The sequence below is a fragment of the Pseudochaenichthys georgianus genome, chromosome 21 (genome assembly GCF_902827115.2).
Source record: "Pseudochaenichthys georgianus chromosome 21, fPseGeo1.2, whole genome shotgun sequence".
Taxonomy (NCBI): Eukaryota; Metazoa; Chordata; class Actinopteri; order Perciformes; family Channichthyidae; genus Pseudochaenichthys; species Pseudochaenichthys georgianus.
In genome coordinates this window covers 24,012,499-24,032,712 of record NC_047523.1, presented here as the reverse complement: position 1 = coordinate 24,032,712, position 20,214 = coordinate 24,012,499, and the positions used below count along the sequence as shown (strand labels likewise).

The 20,214-nt window shown below is 41.7% G+C and overlaps 1 protein-coding gene across 2 annotated transcripts in view; it reads left to right on the top strand.

Annotated features, from left to right (window-relative positions):
• pkp4 (plakophilin 4) overlaps window positions 1–20,214 on the top strand; it is a 102,184-nt gene that overhangs the window by 39,889 nt on the left and 42,081 nt on the right. The window contains exons 1-4 of one of the 2 annotated variants that reach the window (XM_034109695.2): window positions 4,995–5,069; window positions 5,648–5,760; window positions 12,197–12,231; window positions 19,957–20,082. In XM_034109695.2, coding sequence (XP_033965586.1) covers window positions 5,067–5,069; window positions 5,648–5,760; window positions 12,197–12,231; window positions 19,957–20,082 — 277 coding nt within the window. In that variant the 5' untranslated portion in view covers window positions 4,995–5,066. Of the gene's footprint in view, window positions 1–4,994; window positions 5,070–5,647; window positions 5,761–12,196; window positions 12,232–19,956; window positions 20,083–20,214 lie in introns of those variants that run through there. The other variant, XM_034109693.2, reaches the window with a different exon arrangement.

Below are 20,214 nucleotides of genomic sequence, written 5' to 3'. Positions count from 1 at the left end.
AAACAGGCTCAGGGCTTAACAGGCTAACAACTAATTTAAGAGTAAAAACTACATAAATGTAAAGAAATTACCTATACAAGAACAAGACAAACTTTGCTACTTCAAGTGAAACATATCTAAATGACTTGATAAATAAATATGTAATTTAGTGTACCAAAAACATAATAATAATAATAATGAGTTCCATTTATAAAGCACTTCATATTTGAATGCAAATCCCGAAGTGCTACAAGTAGTGAGCATGAACAGTATAAATAAACATTACACAACACGGTAGAATTAATTAAAAAGCAATAAAAAAAATAAATAAAATAAAAATAAAAATAAAAGGGTAATAAAAATGTCTAGGCAAAGGCTCTTTTGAAGAGATGGGTTTTGAGGCCTTTTTTAAAAGCCTCCACGGTCTGTGGTGCTCTCATTTGGTCGGGGAGAGCGTTCCACAGGCTGGGAGCAGCCGAGCAGAAGGCCCGGTCTCCCATAGTACGGAGCTTAGTCCTGGGGGGTTTGAGGAAATTGGAGTTGCTGGAACGGGTGGTCCGCAAGGAGGTAAGGGGGGTGAGGAGTTCCTTGAGGTAGGGAGGGGCAGTTCCATGGACACACTGGTGGGTGAGGACGGAGACCTTGAATTCGATCCTCAGTTCCACGGGTAGCCAGTGTAGTGCTTTAAGGATGGGGGTGATGTGATCATATTTGCGCACCCTCATCAGGATCCTAGCAGCGCTGTTCTGGATGTACTGGAGCTTCTGGATGCTTTTGTTAGGGATCCCGATGAGGAGTGCATTGCAGTAATCCAGCCTGGAGGAGACAAAGGCGTGGACCAGCTTTTCGGCATCAGACAGAGTGAGTGTGGGGCGGAGTTTGGCGATGTTCCTGAGGTGGTAAAAGGAGTTCTTGCACAGCTGTTTAATGTGGGCCTCAAAGGTCAGATGGGCGTCCATTTTCACACCCAGGTTGGTGACTATTGAGGAGAGGGTAATGTCCTGGCCGGAGAAGGTGATCCTGGTGTGGGGTGCCAACTATAATGGCTTCGGTCTTGGAGCTGTTGAGTTTCAGGAAGTTTTGCTTCATCCACGCCTGTATCTCCTCCAGGCAGGCAGTGAGTGTGGGTGAAGGCAGGGCTGCAGAGGAGGTAGGGTTGATCCTGAGGTACAGTTGGGTGTCATCAGCGTAACAATGGAATGATACTCCATGTCGGCTGATGATAGAGCCAAGGGGGAGCATGTAGAGTGTGAAGAGGGTGGGGCCGAGAACTGATCCTTGAGGGACACCACAGGTGATGTTGTGGGTACCCGACTCTGCCTCGCCCAAGGAGACGTACTCTGTTCTCCCGGTGAGGTAAGATCTGAACCAGTCAAGGGGAGAGTCAGAGAGTCCGATGGTGGAGTGCAGACGATGGAGGAGGATGCCGTGATCGACGGTGTCGAAAGCTGCAGTGAGATCGAGGAGGATGAGGAGAGAGGGAGAGCCAGCATCAGCCGTCATCAGCAGGTCGTTGGTGACCCTGACCAGGGCAGTTTCTGTGCTGTGGCCTGAGCGGAAACCAGACTGGAACTTCTCAAATAAGTTGTTGGAGTTTAGGTGGTCCTGGAGCTGAGCAGCAACTAGTTTTTCCAGCACTTTAGATAGAAAAGGAAGGTTGGAAATGGGTCTGTAGTTGGCCAGGACTCCCGGGTCAAGGGAGGGTTTTTTGAGATGAGGTTTGATGACAGCGGTTTTTAGGGCAGAGGGGACATGGCCAGCCTGGAGTGAGAGGTTTACAATCTTAGTGATCATGGGGCTCATGGAACAGATGTACGATTTTACAAGAGCTGACGGAAGGGGGTCCAGGACACAGGTGGAGGGCTTCATCCTCCTAACGATGCCCTCAACCTCTCGCTGAGAGATGTCCGTGAAACAGCGAAGAGGCTGGGTTGTCTCAGGCTGTGGGTCAGCAGTCGTAACTGGAGGTGCAGAGGGGCTAGAGAGGATGGAGCGGATGGTGTCAACTTTGTTAGTGAAGAAGGCGGCAAAGTTGCCACACTGCTTCTCATTGGAGTCGGAGTGTAGAGGACTTTGGGGTTTGAGGAGGTGGTTTATGGTGGAGAAGAGTTGCTTGGAGTTTCCAGTACTGTTGTTGATGAGGGAGGAGTAGTACTGGGACCGTGCATCTCTGAGGGACTGTGCATAGGCCTTCTGGTGTTCATGATAGGCTAACCGGTGAACAGTGAGTCCTGAGGCCTTGAGCCGCCGCTCAAGGACACGCCCAGCTGTCTTCATTCTCCGCAGTTCGCCGGTGTACCAAGGGGCTGAGCGCGAGAAGGTGACCATCCTGGTTTTGAGGGGGGCGTGCAGATCAAGGAGACTCTTAAGGGGTACATAAGTACATAATACTTCAAATAAATGTAACACAAAATTCTGACTTGTTTAAAAATATATAAATTAAAGGTATTTTTTGCATTTATTTAATTCCCCCAACTGTACTTTTTATGTAATTTATTCTTTAAAAATAACTTTATACATTTGTTCAATCAATCGGGGGCTCTTTTTGCCTGCATAGAGCCACTTTACATACTAGCCAGTTAGCTAGCTCTTGCCATCCTCTTATCTACTCCATTCTTCCTCCCCGGCTCCGTACAACACGCCTGCTGCTGCTCCCGCTGCTGACTCAGGTCTTCTGCTCTTGCATTTTCCAGCTGGTAGCGCTAAAAAGGTAGAGTATAATATATAGCATAAGGTACAATTGAACAATAGTTATCATACTGCTAGTAAGAGAGAATAGGAAGAAGACTTATAGTTTACAATTGTTTGGTCCATCATCCATCTATCTGCTATATATTCAGATCCATATAAGCTTTACACATGCTGATGCTTTATAGTTGTAGTAGCAGGAGTTCAATTTAATGATGTATTTGCATGTTTAAATGTTCTCTCTGTACTTCCTCCATTATCTGTGTGTGTATGGATTATATACCTCTCTTGTCACTTTCACCTTATGTTCTTTCTCATGCACTTTGGTGGCAGAATCCCACACTGGATTAATTCCAGATTTTAATCAACTAGACTATATTTGAATCTCTCCCCCTCTCTTCGGCTCACCCTCTTGTCACTATTATTCAGTGTCCTCTGTCCCTTATACATTAAAGGTTTTTCGCTTAGTCTTATATTTCCAGCGTAAACGTATATTTTGTTCTAACCACAGCACCGTAAATGCATAGAAGACACAGGCGCCTTTGTGTGTGTGGGCAGAAATGGTCTCACAATAGTTCAATCTTTTCGCTGTCTCCGGGGGGAAACAATCCTCCAACTATCAGTGCCACATTGTGCATCACTTAGTAGGGTTCAGTCCTGGGGCTTAGCGAGAGAACAGTCAATATTGTTTGTCACCTTCAGGCTATGTGTGCTTTCCTATGAGGAGTGTGTGCAGTACTAAGAATACAGTTCCCCAGATTTCTGGCTAAAAAACTGAGGTTATATTATGACAAATGCTGTGTCAAATGTAAAACCATTAAATGAATAATTCAATTTTCCCTTGACAATTTGCTTAAACTGTAAAAATACAGTATTTCTATTATTCATACTGGCCACATCTGTCTTAAGGAAAGTAAGAATGTGAACAGGGAGGATTGTCTGAAACAAAAGTTGGGAATTTGCAAACTGCATGCATCCTAATTACTCAGTAGGGGTAGTCACACAGAGGATTTATGTATAATTTCTCCTTCTAATAAATCAGTGTTGTGGCCACTCTATCTCTGTTCTTCGCTTAGAGCTGTATCCGCACTCTGTTCGTTTTTGGGTGTGTTTTTGTATCAGGAACAAGCAGACATTAAGATGATGCTTCCCCAGGGATTCTGCATCTTAACACCGGTCTGTGCTGGGCGATAAATGATTGGGATAATGATCTGAAAGTGGAATTGTGATAAGCTCTTTGAATTTTGGGTAAACATGGTATTAACGCTGCTTACTTAAGCATCAAAAAGATTGTGGCAGCTTAAAAGCCAATTAAATTTGAGGAATTAACTTCAAACATCAAGCAATTACAAGCAAAGAGAGTTACATGACATAAATAGTTCTTACTATTTCATTGTTCAACTGTGTAGTTCTACCAGTCATAGCAATTTTTTAAGCCACATTGGCCAGCACCATTATAAAGTGATGGTCTTACCCAGAAGTCCTTAGTACTTTGTATCAGCTAATGCAAACTCAACACTTCTTGCTGCTGCTTCCTAGTGAAAGCTTCCCACCAGGAACCCCTGCAAAGCTTTGATTGAGAGGCAGATAGTCTCTTTTTGCATACCTATCCTTCTAAGTATATTTACACTATTCATGGTCAATTCACCATCAAGCAGTTTGGCCACAAACATTTCCTTTGGTACTAATAAAGGACTGTCATATATTTTAGTTTTTTGCGTAGCAGGACAAGATGGAATCAGAGTTGCTCTTGGCACTGCACGGGTATTTCGGCCACAGGGAAAGAAATGTCATTAAGGAAGAAGGACTTAGATTCAAGATTACGGTCTTTAATTATCATGTGCACAAAAATTACAGAGAAGCAGTTATTGCCAATGAAAATCTTGGATCCCAGGCTCCATCCAATCATGCTCATTAAATATGTATAAAAAAACACAACCATGCAACTAAAAGCTTAATGAGAATCTAATAGTTCAAATTGAACTATAGGAAAAAAATGTAAAAATAAAGCAACATACGTTTCTCCTCCCGCATTCTCCCTCACTGCAGCTGAGCTTCACATATCTACAAATGAGGTAGAGGAGAGGAGAGCAGTGGAGAGTGTAAAGCAGTAGTTTGGGGGAGGGGTGTGTGCTCGAGCATGTCCACCATGTGAAAGGAAATTTCACTGCACCCTCAGGGAACATCGGAGAGTAGGTGTGAAAAGTAGGCTGGTCTTAGTGTAGTAGAGAAAAACTTCCTCAAACGGGTCACAGAAGAGGCTCAGAGTGTGTGTGTGCGTGTGTGTGTGTCTGCGGGTGAGAGCAGCTGGCTGTGAATGAAATTGAGCATGGTAATGGACATTACATGGGACGACTAAGGGTAGCATTGTGAAGATCACGCCATCTGTACATAGAGTTATGGTGAGTGAGGCCTTTTTGCAAGAGTTTTTAGATAATCCCTAATACTGCCAGCGTAGAGGTGTTGGTGAGTAAAAAGATAGGTCTGAGTATAGTGTGTTTAATACATTTTATTTGTACAAAATACCCTGTTTGTGTCTTGTGAGTGTGATGATGCAGTGCTTGGAGTTTGAGAGCTGTGCAAGTAATGACCTCGCTCGGCCTGGATAATTAGTCAAATGCTGATTTCTCCTCGACTTCTATAGGAACAAGGCCATCGAGGCTAAATATCACACACTGATGTGGTGATTTTCTCTCTGTGTGGGAGGGAGAAATGGCAGCACCATAAAGTGTGTGTGTGTGTGTTCTCTATTTTCTGAGCCACTGATGAGCTAACATTTATATTTGGAATTACCTTGTGTGCCTCAGGCTTCTTCTTTGTTTCATCATTAACCTACATGTCATGATGAAGCACAACACTGGTAGCTGTCATAGTGTTAACCTGCCTCCCTCGTGTTGGCTTTTTATTTGGCAAATCAAAGTGCATAAAGCTCTCCCAGATGATAATGAATTAAAGAAAGTGTTCTTTTTTTTATGCGTAGGAGCTCCAGTTTGAGCGGCTTACAAGGGAGCTGGAAGTGGAGAGGCAGATTGTGGCCAATCAGCTGGAAAGATGCAGACTTGGGGCCGAGTCGCCAGGTGCTGGTAGCAGCAGGTAATGAAAGGATACACACACACACATACATACACATACACACACACACACACACACACACACACACACACACACACACCCTCAGCGCTACAATCCAACACATGGCGTTTTCATCCTTCACAGCAGTGACCATATTCCATAGTGTAACCTTATGGCAGAGTGATGAAGCATTCCAATGTGCTCAAATATGGCTGGACTGTAAATCAAAAAATGTCCCCTTCCTTTCCTGTTAATTAGAAAATCATAGAATTGCTTAAATGTTATCTTAGCAGATCATGGTCATTGGTGGTTAGCTTTTTCAATTTGCAGAATATTGTCATGGTTAATCGACTCAAATCACTTAGTTATTTAGGTTAACCCTAAATGAAAACATAAACAGCTGACTTTGTAGGCAAAATATTAAGCCTGTGTGTATCAGTGACAGAATGTGCATGATAATGAGGTGGTGTTTGCTCAGTGAAGCGCTGCTGTCAGCGTGGCACGAGTGAAGCTCTAAACTCTGAGTTTGTTCTGGGAACTCATTCCCTTTTCATCAGCTGAGACACGAGGCGGCCTGGTGCTCACACCTCAGTGACCACACATTCTGTCCCGCTCCCCGTGGCTCATGTCAGGTTCATTTGCACAGCTCAATACCACGTACAATATCTCAATGCGCTTCACACAGAGCCGCTGTGGAGAAAGGTTGACACTAGTCTTACATTATCGATCGTTAACCTCAATGTAATTTGAGAAATATGCAGTGGAGATGGCGTTGATACACATTAATGCTATTGGCATTGACCAATTAAAGCTGTATAATTCATAAGCAAAATAACTATACTGATAATGAAATACTGCAGGATAGAAGCATAAAGGTCAACATATTTAGATAAACATAATCTGAATATGTATGTCTGTATTTTTACATTCAATTCGTACTAAATGTTATGTGCATGTTTTGTAACATCCATTCATGCACCACTGTTTTTAATTGCAGTTTCACTTATTAAACAGTTAATCTGGACCATCGTTGACGTTTAGGTCTAATGAAAACATAATTCCTTAAAGTGGCAAGGGAAATTACAGTAGAGGTTAATAGACTGTGACATTTAAGATAGTGCTTTCAGGCATTTTTCAGAATTATTCATATATTTTTTTATTTCTGCTTTTGCTTATTTACTTACATTATGACCAGGAGTTTTAATGGCACGGTTTTAATATCCACTGCTGCGTAACTGTTTTAGTCGTATATGTTATGTCGCAACTACAAGTTTATGATTACATAAAAGGACCTAGTTTATCAAACCATTTGTGTATGTGTCCATGCCCAAGAATGCATGTTAGTGTGTCCCTAAACACTGAGGGACTGCTTCACTAACTGGGACATTATGGTCAAGCATGGTCAATAATTAGGGTACACCCAAGTGGTTATTCAAATTGCGACTTTTGTCCTCTTTTCCAACATCCTTTCAACACAGGATGGTTATAAATATGGATTACTCTTTCATATGGAAATAACAGCACGGTAAAAGGTGTGAAATACATGCCTCTGGTAGGTCATCAAACTACAATAACAGCTCAGTTTGGCAGGATCTTCCCTCTTCTTTGCTCCCTGCTTCATTAAAAAGTATCCACTATTTTGAAACCGTGACTGATTGTCCAAAGTACTCTAACTAATGCCGTGTTTACACTTTGTGACTTTAGCACAGATGTTCTTTTTGCAGACAGTTATTATAGCTTCCTGACAAAAGATCATAGTAAAAATGGTGTTGGCTCTTCATACGCAAAACGGTGCTTGAGCATTATCTGTTACTCATCCCAGATATGGAGCAGGCTAAATATGTAGACATGTTTTTAACTTTGCTGCATCCAGAGAAACAGGCTATACATATTAGACAGATGGAAACAGGCAATTTTGTGACTGTATGTGACTACTACAAAGTGTTGCTTCCCGCATGTTTTTCATGACAAAATGTAGTTTTGGAGACCAGACATAATGTGGATTCCTCCTGGTGAAAGTTATTTTACTGTGTCCCTCTTTGTTCTCAGTAATGAAGTGACTTTCAATTATAAGACGGACAGTTGTTTAATGTGAGTAGTTCAGCCATCTACCTTTAGAGTTAAGTAGAGTAAACTTTAGTGTGAACTTGACTCAAGACTACCAGAACTTGTTGTTCAATACCATCCCAGACCCACATCACCAAATAAATGGTAGTGAACCTTCATTTTCTTTTGCAAATGGTCCCTTGATGTCAGGTGAGACAAATTTGTCTTGAAATGGACCATGAAAGCATTGGGTTATATCTGGATACATGACACTTGGTCTGCATAGGGGCTGTAATGGCTCTGTGGTCTCTTCTAACTTTGTGATAATAATCCCTTTGCCCTTTCACAATGCATTCTGTCACTCCAGCCTGCATACCTGCAAATAACACCCACCTATACCTGCAGATTGTAGCACTCAGGTTTAGAGTGTCAATTTCCCCTTTTTAGAGAGGCACAGGTATAGAGCCGCTTCAAGTGTTGCCAAAAAAGGTCTCAACAACAGCTCTCTGAACATACCACAGCCAGGCTATTGACTTTCATTTCATCCACTTTGAAATATACAGCCTTTTAAACCTTAATGTTAGCTTTCCTTTGGTTGTCCCGCAGTCACTCGCTCCCCAATGACATTAAACAAACTGAGTGGCACAACAAGATTCATTTTAGAATAAATGTTAGAGGACCAGGTAATGTTTATTTTTCTCAATGAAATGATTGCCTCTAATAGAACCTTTTTTTGTCTGTGCCAGTTGCAATACAAATTTGCTTTCACATGTTTTGTGCAGCTTGTTGAATGGGTACATAAGTGGAAGGTGAACAACATTAATGATTTATGATTGAGTGATTGGTGAACCATACAAGCTAAATACCAGAAAATATTGAACAAATGTCGGCCAAAACAAAAGCCATAACAACCATCTTAGTTGATCATTACAATATTAAAAAACATCAGAGTGTTGTAACCACTATGTTTATAATGATTTAATGTATATTACTATCAAGACGCTTCATCAAAGAAAATATTTAAATACATCGGGAACAATTTTGGGAACTCGGGCAGTCTGTGTTTCAGAGTCCAAAGCTAGCTCCAAAAAAGTCCCTGCCTAAGGGGTAGTGCTGTCCTTTAATGAGTGAGTGGAATTTGTAATTGCAGTGCTGTGGCTTTTGATTGACCTACCAGCTCTGAACAAACTGTACAGTGTATTTTCTCACAGTAAGCAAGCACTAGTTGCAGCTAGCAGGATTAAGAGTGGACATTTTATGACCAAGGTCCTGTTTGCTTGTCATTACATATTGAAGCAAACATGAATCCCCATTAAACAGCAGATCTTTTTGTCGTGAGACCCTTTGATCTTCACTATTTATCTGTTTTTTCTTTGTGTGTTAAAATTGCAGTGCCTGATTTAATTCCTGTGTAGAGTTCTTGGGACTGTTCAGTCGAAAAGGGCACGGGTTGCCAGTTAAGTGATGCAGTTGATTTGCAACACTTGGTCTGACAGTGCTGATGTGGCTTGACATTGTAAAGGAGCAGACCGTTAGTTCTTTCTACTGTGCCCTCATGTTCAAATTCACAAGAGCCTACTGTGAAGCTGTGCAAACTGATTTATACATTGATTCATTAGTTGTAGAGGAAAATCAATAGGGCTTCTCTTCAGTTACATTTAGGATACAAACCAAAAAAGCTATTAATTGTCAAGGATTTACTTCACGATAGTAATATCTGACTTACTCTTTGGCATGCAGAAGGCCATAGAACCTCTCAGAATCATAGGTTAGGGTTGAATAATGGGTTAATAATCAGGTCTTTCCTGCTGAAATCCACCCTTTTGTCATCAAGGTTTTGTATAAACAAATCCAATGAAGAGCACATTATCTCACTTACAAGATGTTTCAAAAATCTTCTTACTTACTACTAATCACATTTTAACATGTAAACTACATGTAAACACATCCACTTTTCACACTGGGGGGCGTGTATCCATCCACCACCTCCTGGGGACTCTATAAAGAAGACATGCAACACCCTTTTCACACCTTTTTTAAAGCCAGAGAAGGACAAATAAAAGGCTGTCATCGGACATTTGTGTGTGAATGGAGATTAGCTTTTAAACATTTAGCTCAAACTGCTTGGCTCAATAGCTCAGCAGGAGGACGGCAGAGGTGACAGGCAGCACACTTAAGGCTCAAATGAGAGTCGTTACACTTCACAACACCGCCAGAGTTTGCCACCACCTTCTTTTCTACAGGCATAGAGGGAGTGGTCATCAAACTTGACCTCTGGCAAAACTCCTAAAAGATGCAACCGCCCCCCCGACCAGAAGGGTTGATGGGAAATAAAGTATCCTGTCAGGGTTCGGCCTGTTGTTTATCAGCATTGGCAGTTTTACAATCTCCCAACGCTTCCTCCACCCACCCAGCCAGCCGGTCGGCACGCCGCACGCATGGTGCATCATTGTTATGGCCGCCGTTCTTCTACTTCATCTGCCGTGGTTCAATGGAGCACAACTTGCCCAACTTCCTCTTTTTAATTGCCTGCGTGCTCATTACAATTCGGAGTGCCGTGTTTCTTAAAGCTCATCCAGTGTCACCTTAGATGGAAAAATAGCAGCAGTTGCAACATCAGGTGCACGATAGTAATGAGCAAATGGAGGATATTAAAGAGGAACGGTTTGAAACACTGCTCTAAGGTCTCCTGCTCGGCCTCTGACTGTCGTAACAACAGGCTTTCAGAAAATAGCTGTGAAGAAAGTAAATGGCCTTCACATTGGTCAAAGTATTTTAAAAGGTACATTATGTGGCTATTAATGAGCCTTTCTCTTCTCCTGAAGCGTTGTTTATAAATTATAATAATAATGAAATGCATTTGCTGCAGGATAACTGTATTCTTTATTTTAAATATATTCATACCATTCAGTAAATACTCTTTCGCTTAGCTTTATAGTTATGTACAATTTAAGTTATTATTTTGACTTTGCTTCAGTTTTATTTATACAATGAGTAGCATCTTTATGAGCATTCTAATATAGGTTTTTAAAAGACATATTGGGACTTGCACTGTTTTCTTGAACTCGCATCCTACATAAATAGTAGTGACCTGACTGATAGTTGTGAAAAGAAACTCTCAAGACATACTGTAAACAACCTGACACATTGATTGCAGGAATATGTGTGAGGTTACTGATGTTAAGGATTGTTCAAGGCATAGGATGGATTTATAGTTCTTCATTAAAAGGTTATGCCATACTTCTAACAGTTACGTGTGCAGACTCTTCGACTTTGCTGTAGGCTGTCATCAAATGTAAAACCGGTTACACTGGGAAATATAATTAAAGATTGTACGCCCTGATTATACACAATCCATGCGTCTATCTCTGCGATGCCATCAGCTATTGAACTATCAATCAAAACCTTATCTGTAGGTATCTATGGTGGGACTCCGCTAACCCCTTGCATCAACTATCAATCCAGCTATAGGGTTACCAAAGCCGGCCTGTTTTCTCTATCATGAAGAGAGCAGGAACTATTACTTCCACTGCCATCTCCCATATTTAGCTGGATGGGATTCTTCCAGTTGTAGTGGGTTCACCAGTTCCTCCATGTAGTTTTCCTTCTATCAGGAATAAATGCCTTTGGCCAAAGGCCTATGAAACATTGGAATGGAGCGAATGGATTTGTGCCATAGTCTAGTATTGGATACTTGGTCAGATGCTTTTCCGCGAGCTTGCTATTAAATATGAGCCTTTATCCACTGACCCACGTTGATTCTTCATCTATCACCCACACAATGTCATTAGATCCTTTCTGGTTTCGCTGCTCAGTGTTGTGGCCACAGACTGACTTGACCATTATTTCCCCCTCTCTAATATGTCCTCTGTGCTGGAATAAATGCTTGCACTTCAAGGCTATGGTTTTGGATGCAGGGATACTATAAGCTTGTACATTGAGAGTGGTAAAACGTACTATATGATCACTTCTGATATAGTCTAGAAACCTCACTTGTCTACAGTTTTAGCTCCCATCAGAATGTATTCCATCCCCTGGCTTTTTGTACTTTTATGCTTGGCATGTTTATTAAAGCTGCAGGGGGGAAAACAGCTTCCAGTCACATTCAAGCTTTTTTTTTTCATGTTGATGTGCCCTCACCCGCTGTCACCAAAGGCACATTTAGGTCTCGATAAACACAGATGATAGGAATGGACTTCACATCTGAGTTGTAAACATGAAATCTGCTCTTAGCATTTTTTATTTCAAACACGATGATTACCATCTGTGACCATGTTGTGAAAAGCCAAAGGAAAGGGTACATGATGCTGAAAGGTGCCTCTTCCAGTTGATTTCACTCATTTCACACTGTGGTGTCTTTGGTTTGTAGAGCATTTATTCACTTTTTCATCTCCTCTTTTCCCCCATACAGCTCGTCTGAGAAGTCCCTGCCTTGGAGAGCTGCAGGTATGTGAACTCAAACACTATTTTTTTTAATAACTATCCATCTTCAACAACTTACATTTATTTTAATAGTGCACATTAATAAAAACAATACTGTCAATGTGCCAGTTTACCCTTCTTGGCCAAATTTCAAATGCAGTCCATGCGGAGTTTAACAAAATACTCATGAATACATTAAAACATGACTAGCATTACTTCAGCATTATCTTCTATAACCAAAATTTAAATAAGGGTTGGAAGACTGTTCAAAGTCGTGTTTTTAACATCTATTTTAACCATGTGTATATAATGCATTAACATAAAATGTTGTTTTCACTATACTCATTAGTAACCTGAGAAATACGCAGGATGTAACATTTGTCAGTCATTTCATGTTCTCTTATAATGGGGAGAACATAATGGGGTCACAAAGCCACCTACAATGTCACGGTCATGAAACATGTTGATGTGGATATCAATCAAGCGTTCTTTATAATGTGTATTAAGCTAGCTTAAATGTACAAAGTAGTCAATAATGTCTGTTCCTGTTTGACCTTGATTACAGCTTTTCGGAGGTATTAATGTATACTAGACAGTAGGGCTGTGCGATTATGGCAAAAATCATAATCACGATTATTTGGGTCAATAATTGATATCACGATTATTTTGACGATTATTCATTGACCATTTATTGAACTTTAAAACAAATAATATTTTAACAATAAACAAGATCAACAAATATGTTGGAGCGCACTTCCAAAACCATACTAAAACATATATTATTAAAATGATAAATAAAAATAAATTAGACCAAAATAAATTAAATCAAATATGTTGCAGTGCACTGTCACAACCTACTGAAAACTCCTTAACATATAGCCAACATTTTGGTAAAACATATTCAACATATTCCACTCAGTTAAACGTTGAAGGCTGGCCAACCATCATGGTCCAGAAGTAACAGGAAATAAATGTTGAACTACAATTTAAGACCAAATAAAAATGTTTTGGCCACCATGGCAAATGCTGGTAGGGCTGCTCATGTCATCTCTTAAAGATTTTTTGCAAGAAACACCAGCCTGTTTACATGGTCTGGTTTCAGAGATGAGCGCAGGCAGGTGACAATATTGCCACCTGTACTGAAGACCCTCAGCCACGCCCCGACACATGGGGTGACGCCGGCCAATCACAAAGCTTTGATGCGTTCAAGTGCATTATTCTGGCACAGGAAGATTATGTTATGGACATTAACGATAAAACAGAATATTGTTGTTCTATTTTTAGACACATCTCGCGATCGACTGGTTGGGCACCCCTGGGCTAGACCATAGGTCTGTTGTGGTAGCAAAGTAGTCAGCTGAAGCCACATCTCTCTCAACTTCCCCACGGCATTTGTCATATAGTGCAGGCAGCGCAGACCTGCTGAAATAATACCGAGACGGCATCGCGTAACGCTTGTCCAACGTGTTGACAAGTTGCTTAAAGCCCTGGTTGCTAACAGTGCTAACTGGGCACATATCTTTAGCGATGTGAAATGTAATGGCAAAGTACTTGCAAATAGTGGAAATAGTTTTACCTTTCTTTTTAAGGAGTTGCTGCTCTTTATCTGACATCTTCGCTCGCGCTGAACACTCACAATACATGTCACTCCCACGTGGCCTAGTGGGCTTTTAGGGAGGGGCGAAAGCGCACCCAGCAAAATAATCGTATTTTGTCAATTATGCTGTTTTCATAATCGTCGCAAGCCATAATCGTAATCGCGATTAAAATACGATTAATTGCACAGCCCTACTAGAAAGTTCTGTTTAGAATCACACTCATTAAAATGAGTAGGGATTAACTGTTGTATGCATTTAAATTATTCGTATGGCTTAAGTTAAGTTTGTGTGTGTTTCCTCAATAATCATTACATGAGGCATTTCAGCCAAGCCGTTATGGATAGCCTAAGGCCTATTCTTGTTTTAATATTTATCCAAACTATTTCTGCTCAATTACACCGCCCCAGCAGTAATGTGGATCTCTCCCTGGCCCCTTTGCTCTCTGTTTGTTTAGTCCACATCCTTGAAGGAACTTCAGCAGAGACCAGATAATGAATTTAATGTACTAATGTATTTCATGGCTTATTAATTGCAGAGAGTAACTTGGAGTTTGTCTGCAATGGTCATTAATCTTTCAATGTCGATCCTGTCAGAACAGCCTATGGGGGGTTATAGTTGAACACATGCACTGGGAATATTAATAATAATAATAATTAGGGATGCACAATAATTATGAATTAGGAATTATGACGTCATCCCGATAAACCCGATACCAGTATTAATAGCCCCGATAATATACAATATATTTTTTGGGTAAAAAAAAAGAAAAAAATACTGCGGTGTGGGTGGATTGGGATGAGGGGCGCTTGTTTTCACTCGGCTCCTCCCGTTTTGCCAGTACTGTGGTATTAGTGGTTTAGGAAGAGGGGAGTTCTTCACAAATTCAGCGCTCCCGAATACTTCGAACCTGATCAGTCACCTGAAACATCGCCATCGCTACGATGGTGTGTTAAAAGCGTACGAAAACAATAATACAATAGTGTGTGTGTGTGTGTGTGTGTGTGTGTGTGTGTGTGTGTGTGTGTGTGTGTGTGTGTGTGTGTGTGTGTGTGTGTGTGTGTGTGTGTGTGTGTGTGTGTGTGTGTGTGTGTGTGTGTGTGTGTGTGTGTGTGTGTGTGTGTGTGTGTGTGTGTGTGTGTGTGTGTGTGTGTGTGTGTGTGTGTGTGTGTGTGTGTGTGTGTGTGGGTGGGTGGGTGGGTGGGTGGGTGGGTGGGCGGGCGGGCGGGCGGGCGGGCGGGCGAGTTGCACGTTGGAGCTATGTTTAACTCAAAGCATATGCTCGAACCGGAGCTGCCTGGACGCTGCAATCATGTTGCGCACTATCCGTGCTGAGTGTGCTGACTTTTCATACAATGTCCCACTGTCTGGCTTCCTGCATAAAGTCAAGTGCTCGGCGCAGTTGTGGCGAAATGTCGCTCCTCTGTTTTCATTTAAACAGCTCCTTATATCCGTTAGCGCAGCTAGCTAGCACCAGATGCTAACAACAACAATGCACGTAAGGTCTCTCTCTCTCGCTCGCTCGGGCCACACATACACACACCCTCCCGGTCCTCCCGATGGCCAGTCGGTGCCTGCCGGTGAGCGTGGAAGTGTGGTCTGCCACAAGCGGGCGGCAGAAGCGGGGCTGTCAGCATCAGCTTGTAGATGGTATTTTAAACTCAATGCGCTCTGAAACTACGGGGCGGCCAAGAAAAAAAAATACACATGCGTTAATCGCGTTAAAATAATTAGTGGCGTACATTTTTTTTTATTATCGGTCTTGAGAAGCAGGAAGTTATCGGTATCGGTTTCAAAAACCCAATATCGTGCATCCCTAATAATAATGCATTACATTTTTTATTAGAGCGCTTTTACAGGTGCTCAAAGCGCTTTACAAGTACACATTACACATATTAGACATGTAAAGGCCCTGACACACCAAGCAGTCACCAGAGGACTAGCCGACGCTGAAGTCGGCTGTTGCCTGGCCGTGTTCTCCTGCGTTTTGGCCGATTCAACATGTTGAATCGGCCATGCATCGGGTCTGGCAGTCCAAATAAGGCGTGTCACGGTCGACGGTGCGGGACACACCAACCTGACTACGGCGCCGCGAATGCCCGACAGCCTCTGACGGCCTCTGACTCCCAAAATCGGGTTGGTGTGTCAGGGCCTTAAGAGTCATACTGCGGACATTACCCACAGGAGCAAATGCGGGTAAAGTGTCTTGCCCAAGGACACACCGGCCTGACGCAGAGGCGGCCGAGGCGGGATTCGAACTGGAGTTCACCAACGCCCCTTGATCTGATGACCAACGCTCTAACCACTGGGCCAAAACTGCCAATACACAGTTTTTTTCATTTGCTGCCCATTCTCCATTTCCTTGTTGAATGCATTTCATTAGTGTTTGAACAGAGCCGGGGAATAATCACAATCACTGTTTTGCTTCGTATTGATTTCTAATTATAGTGTAGATGATAAACGATAGTCAGATGTGGTAATGTACATTTTCCAATCTAAATCAATTAAAGACTAAATGTGTGACACAGAGCACAATGGACCGCGTTAGTCTTTGAGGCCTAATGAGCTACCGTATGTTTCCACTGTCCGAGAGTTTGAGTGGTTTTACTGTGGAAACAAGGCTTTTAGCCCCAGGAAATGTCAATGCAGTCACAGCTCATGTCCACTGAGGGTAGAAGACAAACACCCCAGAATGAAAGCTTTCTGTTTCTTCTCTTTTGTCTCTTGGACATTCACATTTCCAATATCCTGACAGATTAACATGTCAGCATCATGTCCGAAAAAGACCCGGATCCTTTAGAGCAGTGCTTCTCAAAGTGTGGTTCGCGGACCACTGGTGGTCCGTGAGCGCCCCCTAGTGGTCCGTGAGTATATTGGTAACATTTCACATTTGAAATAAATAAGTTTTCCGCACTCTCGCGGGAATATCTCTGCAATGGAGCGAGCTTAAGTTTCACTTTCAATTGCATAATATAGCCCAGCGCAACACCTTCGTCACACATGTTGCCACCTGTTTGTACAATTTCCAGGTGATTTGTAATCTGTTCTAGAAAAACGATGTGTTTTTGGATATTTGTGGAGTTAGGTGGTCCGCGAATGTTTTTTTATTGGTTAAGTGGTCCTTGGTATGAAAACGTTTGAGAAACACTGCTTTAGAGGCATGTCTAATGACTAAAATATTTTAAAGAGCCATTAGTAGGTTTAAATTCTTACCAAAATTAAACTTAAGGTTTTGTGGAGATTATGTTGTAAAATTTAAATTATAAATGTATATTTACAAGCCACAACATAACTAATTCCTAGAAAGGGCAACCAATCATTACTAGTGCTGATACTGCCTGACATGTGATTACAAAAGGCATTATATATTATATTAGAGATGAGGAGGTGTCGGCATTATGGCGATTTACTCGGAAGGCTTCAGTAGAAGCTGCTGGGAGTCCCAGCAGCTTCTACTGAAGCCAGTCCCCAACTCCGGGGACATCCGGCCGGGGACTTTGGGCGGCAGTATACGCCGTGAAGTGGTTTGCGGCCTGCCAGTAAACCCAAAGCAGAAGAAGAAGAAGTGACGTCAGCAGCTTCATTTGCCTAATCCACCCCCAGGGACTTATTCCGGTGTGAACGCGATCTGAACCTAGTTCATGAGAACTAAAGAGTTCTCATGAACTAAGTTATCATGAACCTTTGTGGGAAAAGTACTGCGGTGTGAATGCGCCTAATTGGTACCACATTGAGAAGAAGACATGTTAACAAAGACACCTGCCTGAATCTCTTGCCGATGGCAATTATATCTCCACATTTACCTTGTTCCCTGCCAGTTGGTTGCCCAGCAGACTCATAATTATAACACGGATTTGGTACCTTATGAATATGTATTTTCCACCACAACAGACTCAATATAAGCGCAAAAACACAGATTTAGTATTTAACTTCAACCAGCGTGGCCACTCTCTTATGTGACATGTTTGGTGGTGGGTTACAGTTAACAAAAAGTTCAGAAGTCACTCGGATTCAAATATCTTTCTAGAAAATCCTCATAATTTTCCAACACAATAATTAACTTTGGACACCTCAAAAAAACATAAACATCTTAGAAGGTACAATAATTCTGATTGTCTGTGTGGGTAGTGCTGGACTGTAAACTGGGCACCTATAGTGTTATTTAATACATTATTAAAAATGTATGGGGTCACGGGGTGCTTTGACAACTGTGGTTACTTAGGCGAGTATAAGCAGTAGAGATGAAGTGCAAAATAAAATGTAACATATATAATATCACCAAGGTTAGCTGTGTTATACTTACACCTCTCTTATTCAGTATCTTGGAGAGAAACAAACCCCCCTATCCAGAGTGCTCTTATTTTGTATGAGAATGGCACTATTGACAACATTAAATCAATACATATAGGAGGCCAAATAATGAATGCCAAGAGCCCTGTTATAGAGTGAGTTTTGAAGCCAGTAATGTTTTATCTTCAATGTGTAAATAGGGGTACTGTGTCCCTCTCTTCCTGTTCCTCCATGTTTTGGCATCTCATTTATCAAACAGGGTTTAGGCTCAGTATACAAATATGAGCTCTGAAAAGAAGCATTGACCGGACACAGAGTAACTGCTCGGATGTGAGGGGAAAAAAAGACTTAAAACATTGCTTATGTTTGAAAGACATATACATGAGTTTTGGCCTCTTAGAACTGTGTCCTTTGGTGTGCAGTGTAAAGCCTGTCTGTGACCAATCCACCATTATGTGCCATCTATTCTCCCCAAAACAATTGTAAAACACTGCACTGTATTAAGGAAAGGTTGACCATGGGAAGGACAAATACCTCACCCAACATAACGGTGAGGTATAATATTTGTTCTGTCAGAGTACAAGGCACCTTTCTGGGTTGCTGTTATACATTTGCTTTAATTATGTCAAACGCTTTGAGATTTCCAGATGGTTTCCTTTATTATTTAGTCAATTGTCCTGTTGTAACTAGTCTGTAGGACTATTCATCTGTCGGGCCATGGAGGTTTTGACCAGTTTCAGCCTCACTGCTATGAATATAATTTAATTCAAATTCAGCTTTCAGCCAAGAGCAGCACTGAAGAACTGTGGTTTTGTCATAACAATGAGTAAAGTAGCTTACATTTATTTGTAATGCTTTACTTATGGAGTGACTTTTAAAAAACTTAAGACAAATATGAAATTGGTAATAGTACACCCTGCCTCCCCTCAACCCTCATACCAGGTGAAAACAAATGTCCAGCAAAGTAATCACTTTTAAACATCTATTAGACACAGATTAAAAAAGATCAGTCAGGATGGGTTGCTACATTTAAATAAAAGTGATAAAATCAGATGGTCGTTTAAGACTATTTTCCCTGTCAAATAAATCCATTTCTATTTTGCTCACTAAATGTAAAACAGGATGGGTATTTTGTTAATATTACAGAACAGAGAACGATGAAGAAAGCGAGACAGTACACAAGAGACAGTGAGTGGGTGAGTGAGAAAGCAGGACTAAAGAGTAATGGAAGCTTACATTTATCATTTTGTTATTTTAAGCAGGGCCATGTGTTGAATTAGAAATAGCATCACTGTTTAAAGTGGCATAATTGATAAGGTGTTTTGCAAATAGTGAAGATGTTTACTACAGAGCAGACATGCTGATGTTGAGTAAAGGCAGGGGCAGGCGTTGTCATGGCAGGACATGCTAAATGGTTAATCTTGGCAATTTTGCTCTAAATCCATTTTCGTCCCATCAGTAAATGGGCAAACACTCTTAGATCTTCAGAGGTGGGAGTGCAAAATGCCAGGTTGTCAAACCCCACACTAGGCTTATGCATCAGGGGGGGGCGCGCCCCCCACTTTGAGAACCACTGATGTAGGGGAATGTTTATATTTAGACCGTGGTTGTATACACAGTAACATGCCACCCAACTTTGCCTTTCCAAATTAGTATACCAGTCAAATGTAACGACTCCAACTGTACACAGGCTTGAAACTAATGTTCTAGAAATAATTGCCTGTTATTGTTTCCTCACAACTACATCAATTGTTGACTGCTTTAATGTCTATTATAAGCTTTCCATTCAAAGCCGTAACTCTTTATTGTTTCAGACCCAAAGCGTTTCCTTTGTCTGACTCCCTGCTCTTCTGTGTCTTCCCAGATGCCTCCGCTTCGGGCGACACTAAGGCTCGGTTGACTGACAGCTCCCAGTCGCCTAGCTACCGCATCAGGACTGAGTCAGAGCAGGTGTCTCTGTACTCCCCGGAGCAGTCCTCCCTCCATGAAAGTGAGGGTCTGTTATTGCCTTCACTCTATCGCCTGCAGCCTTCTTTTCTCTAACTCACACCTTCATTTTTCTTACCTCAGCAGTGTGCCACTAAACGTTTACGTCAATGTTTCAACTGTGTTCTCTACTTTT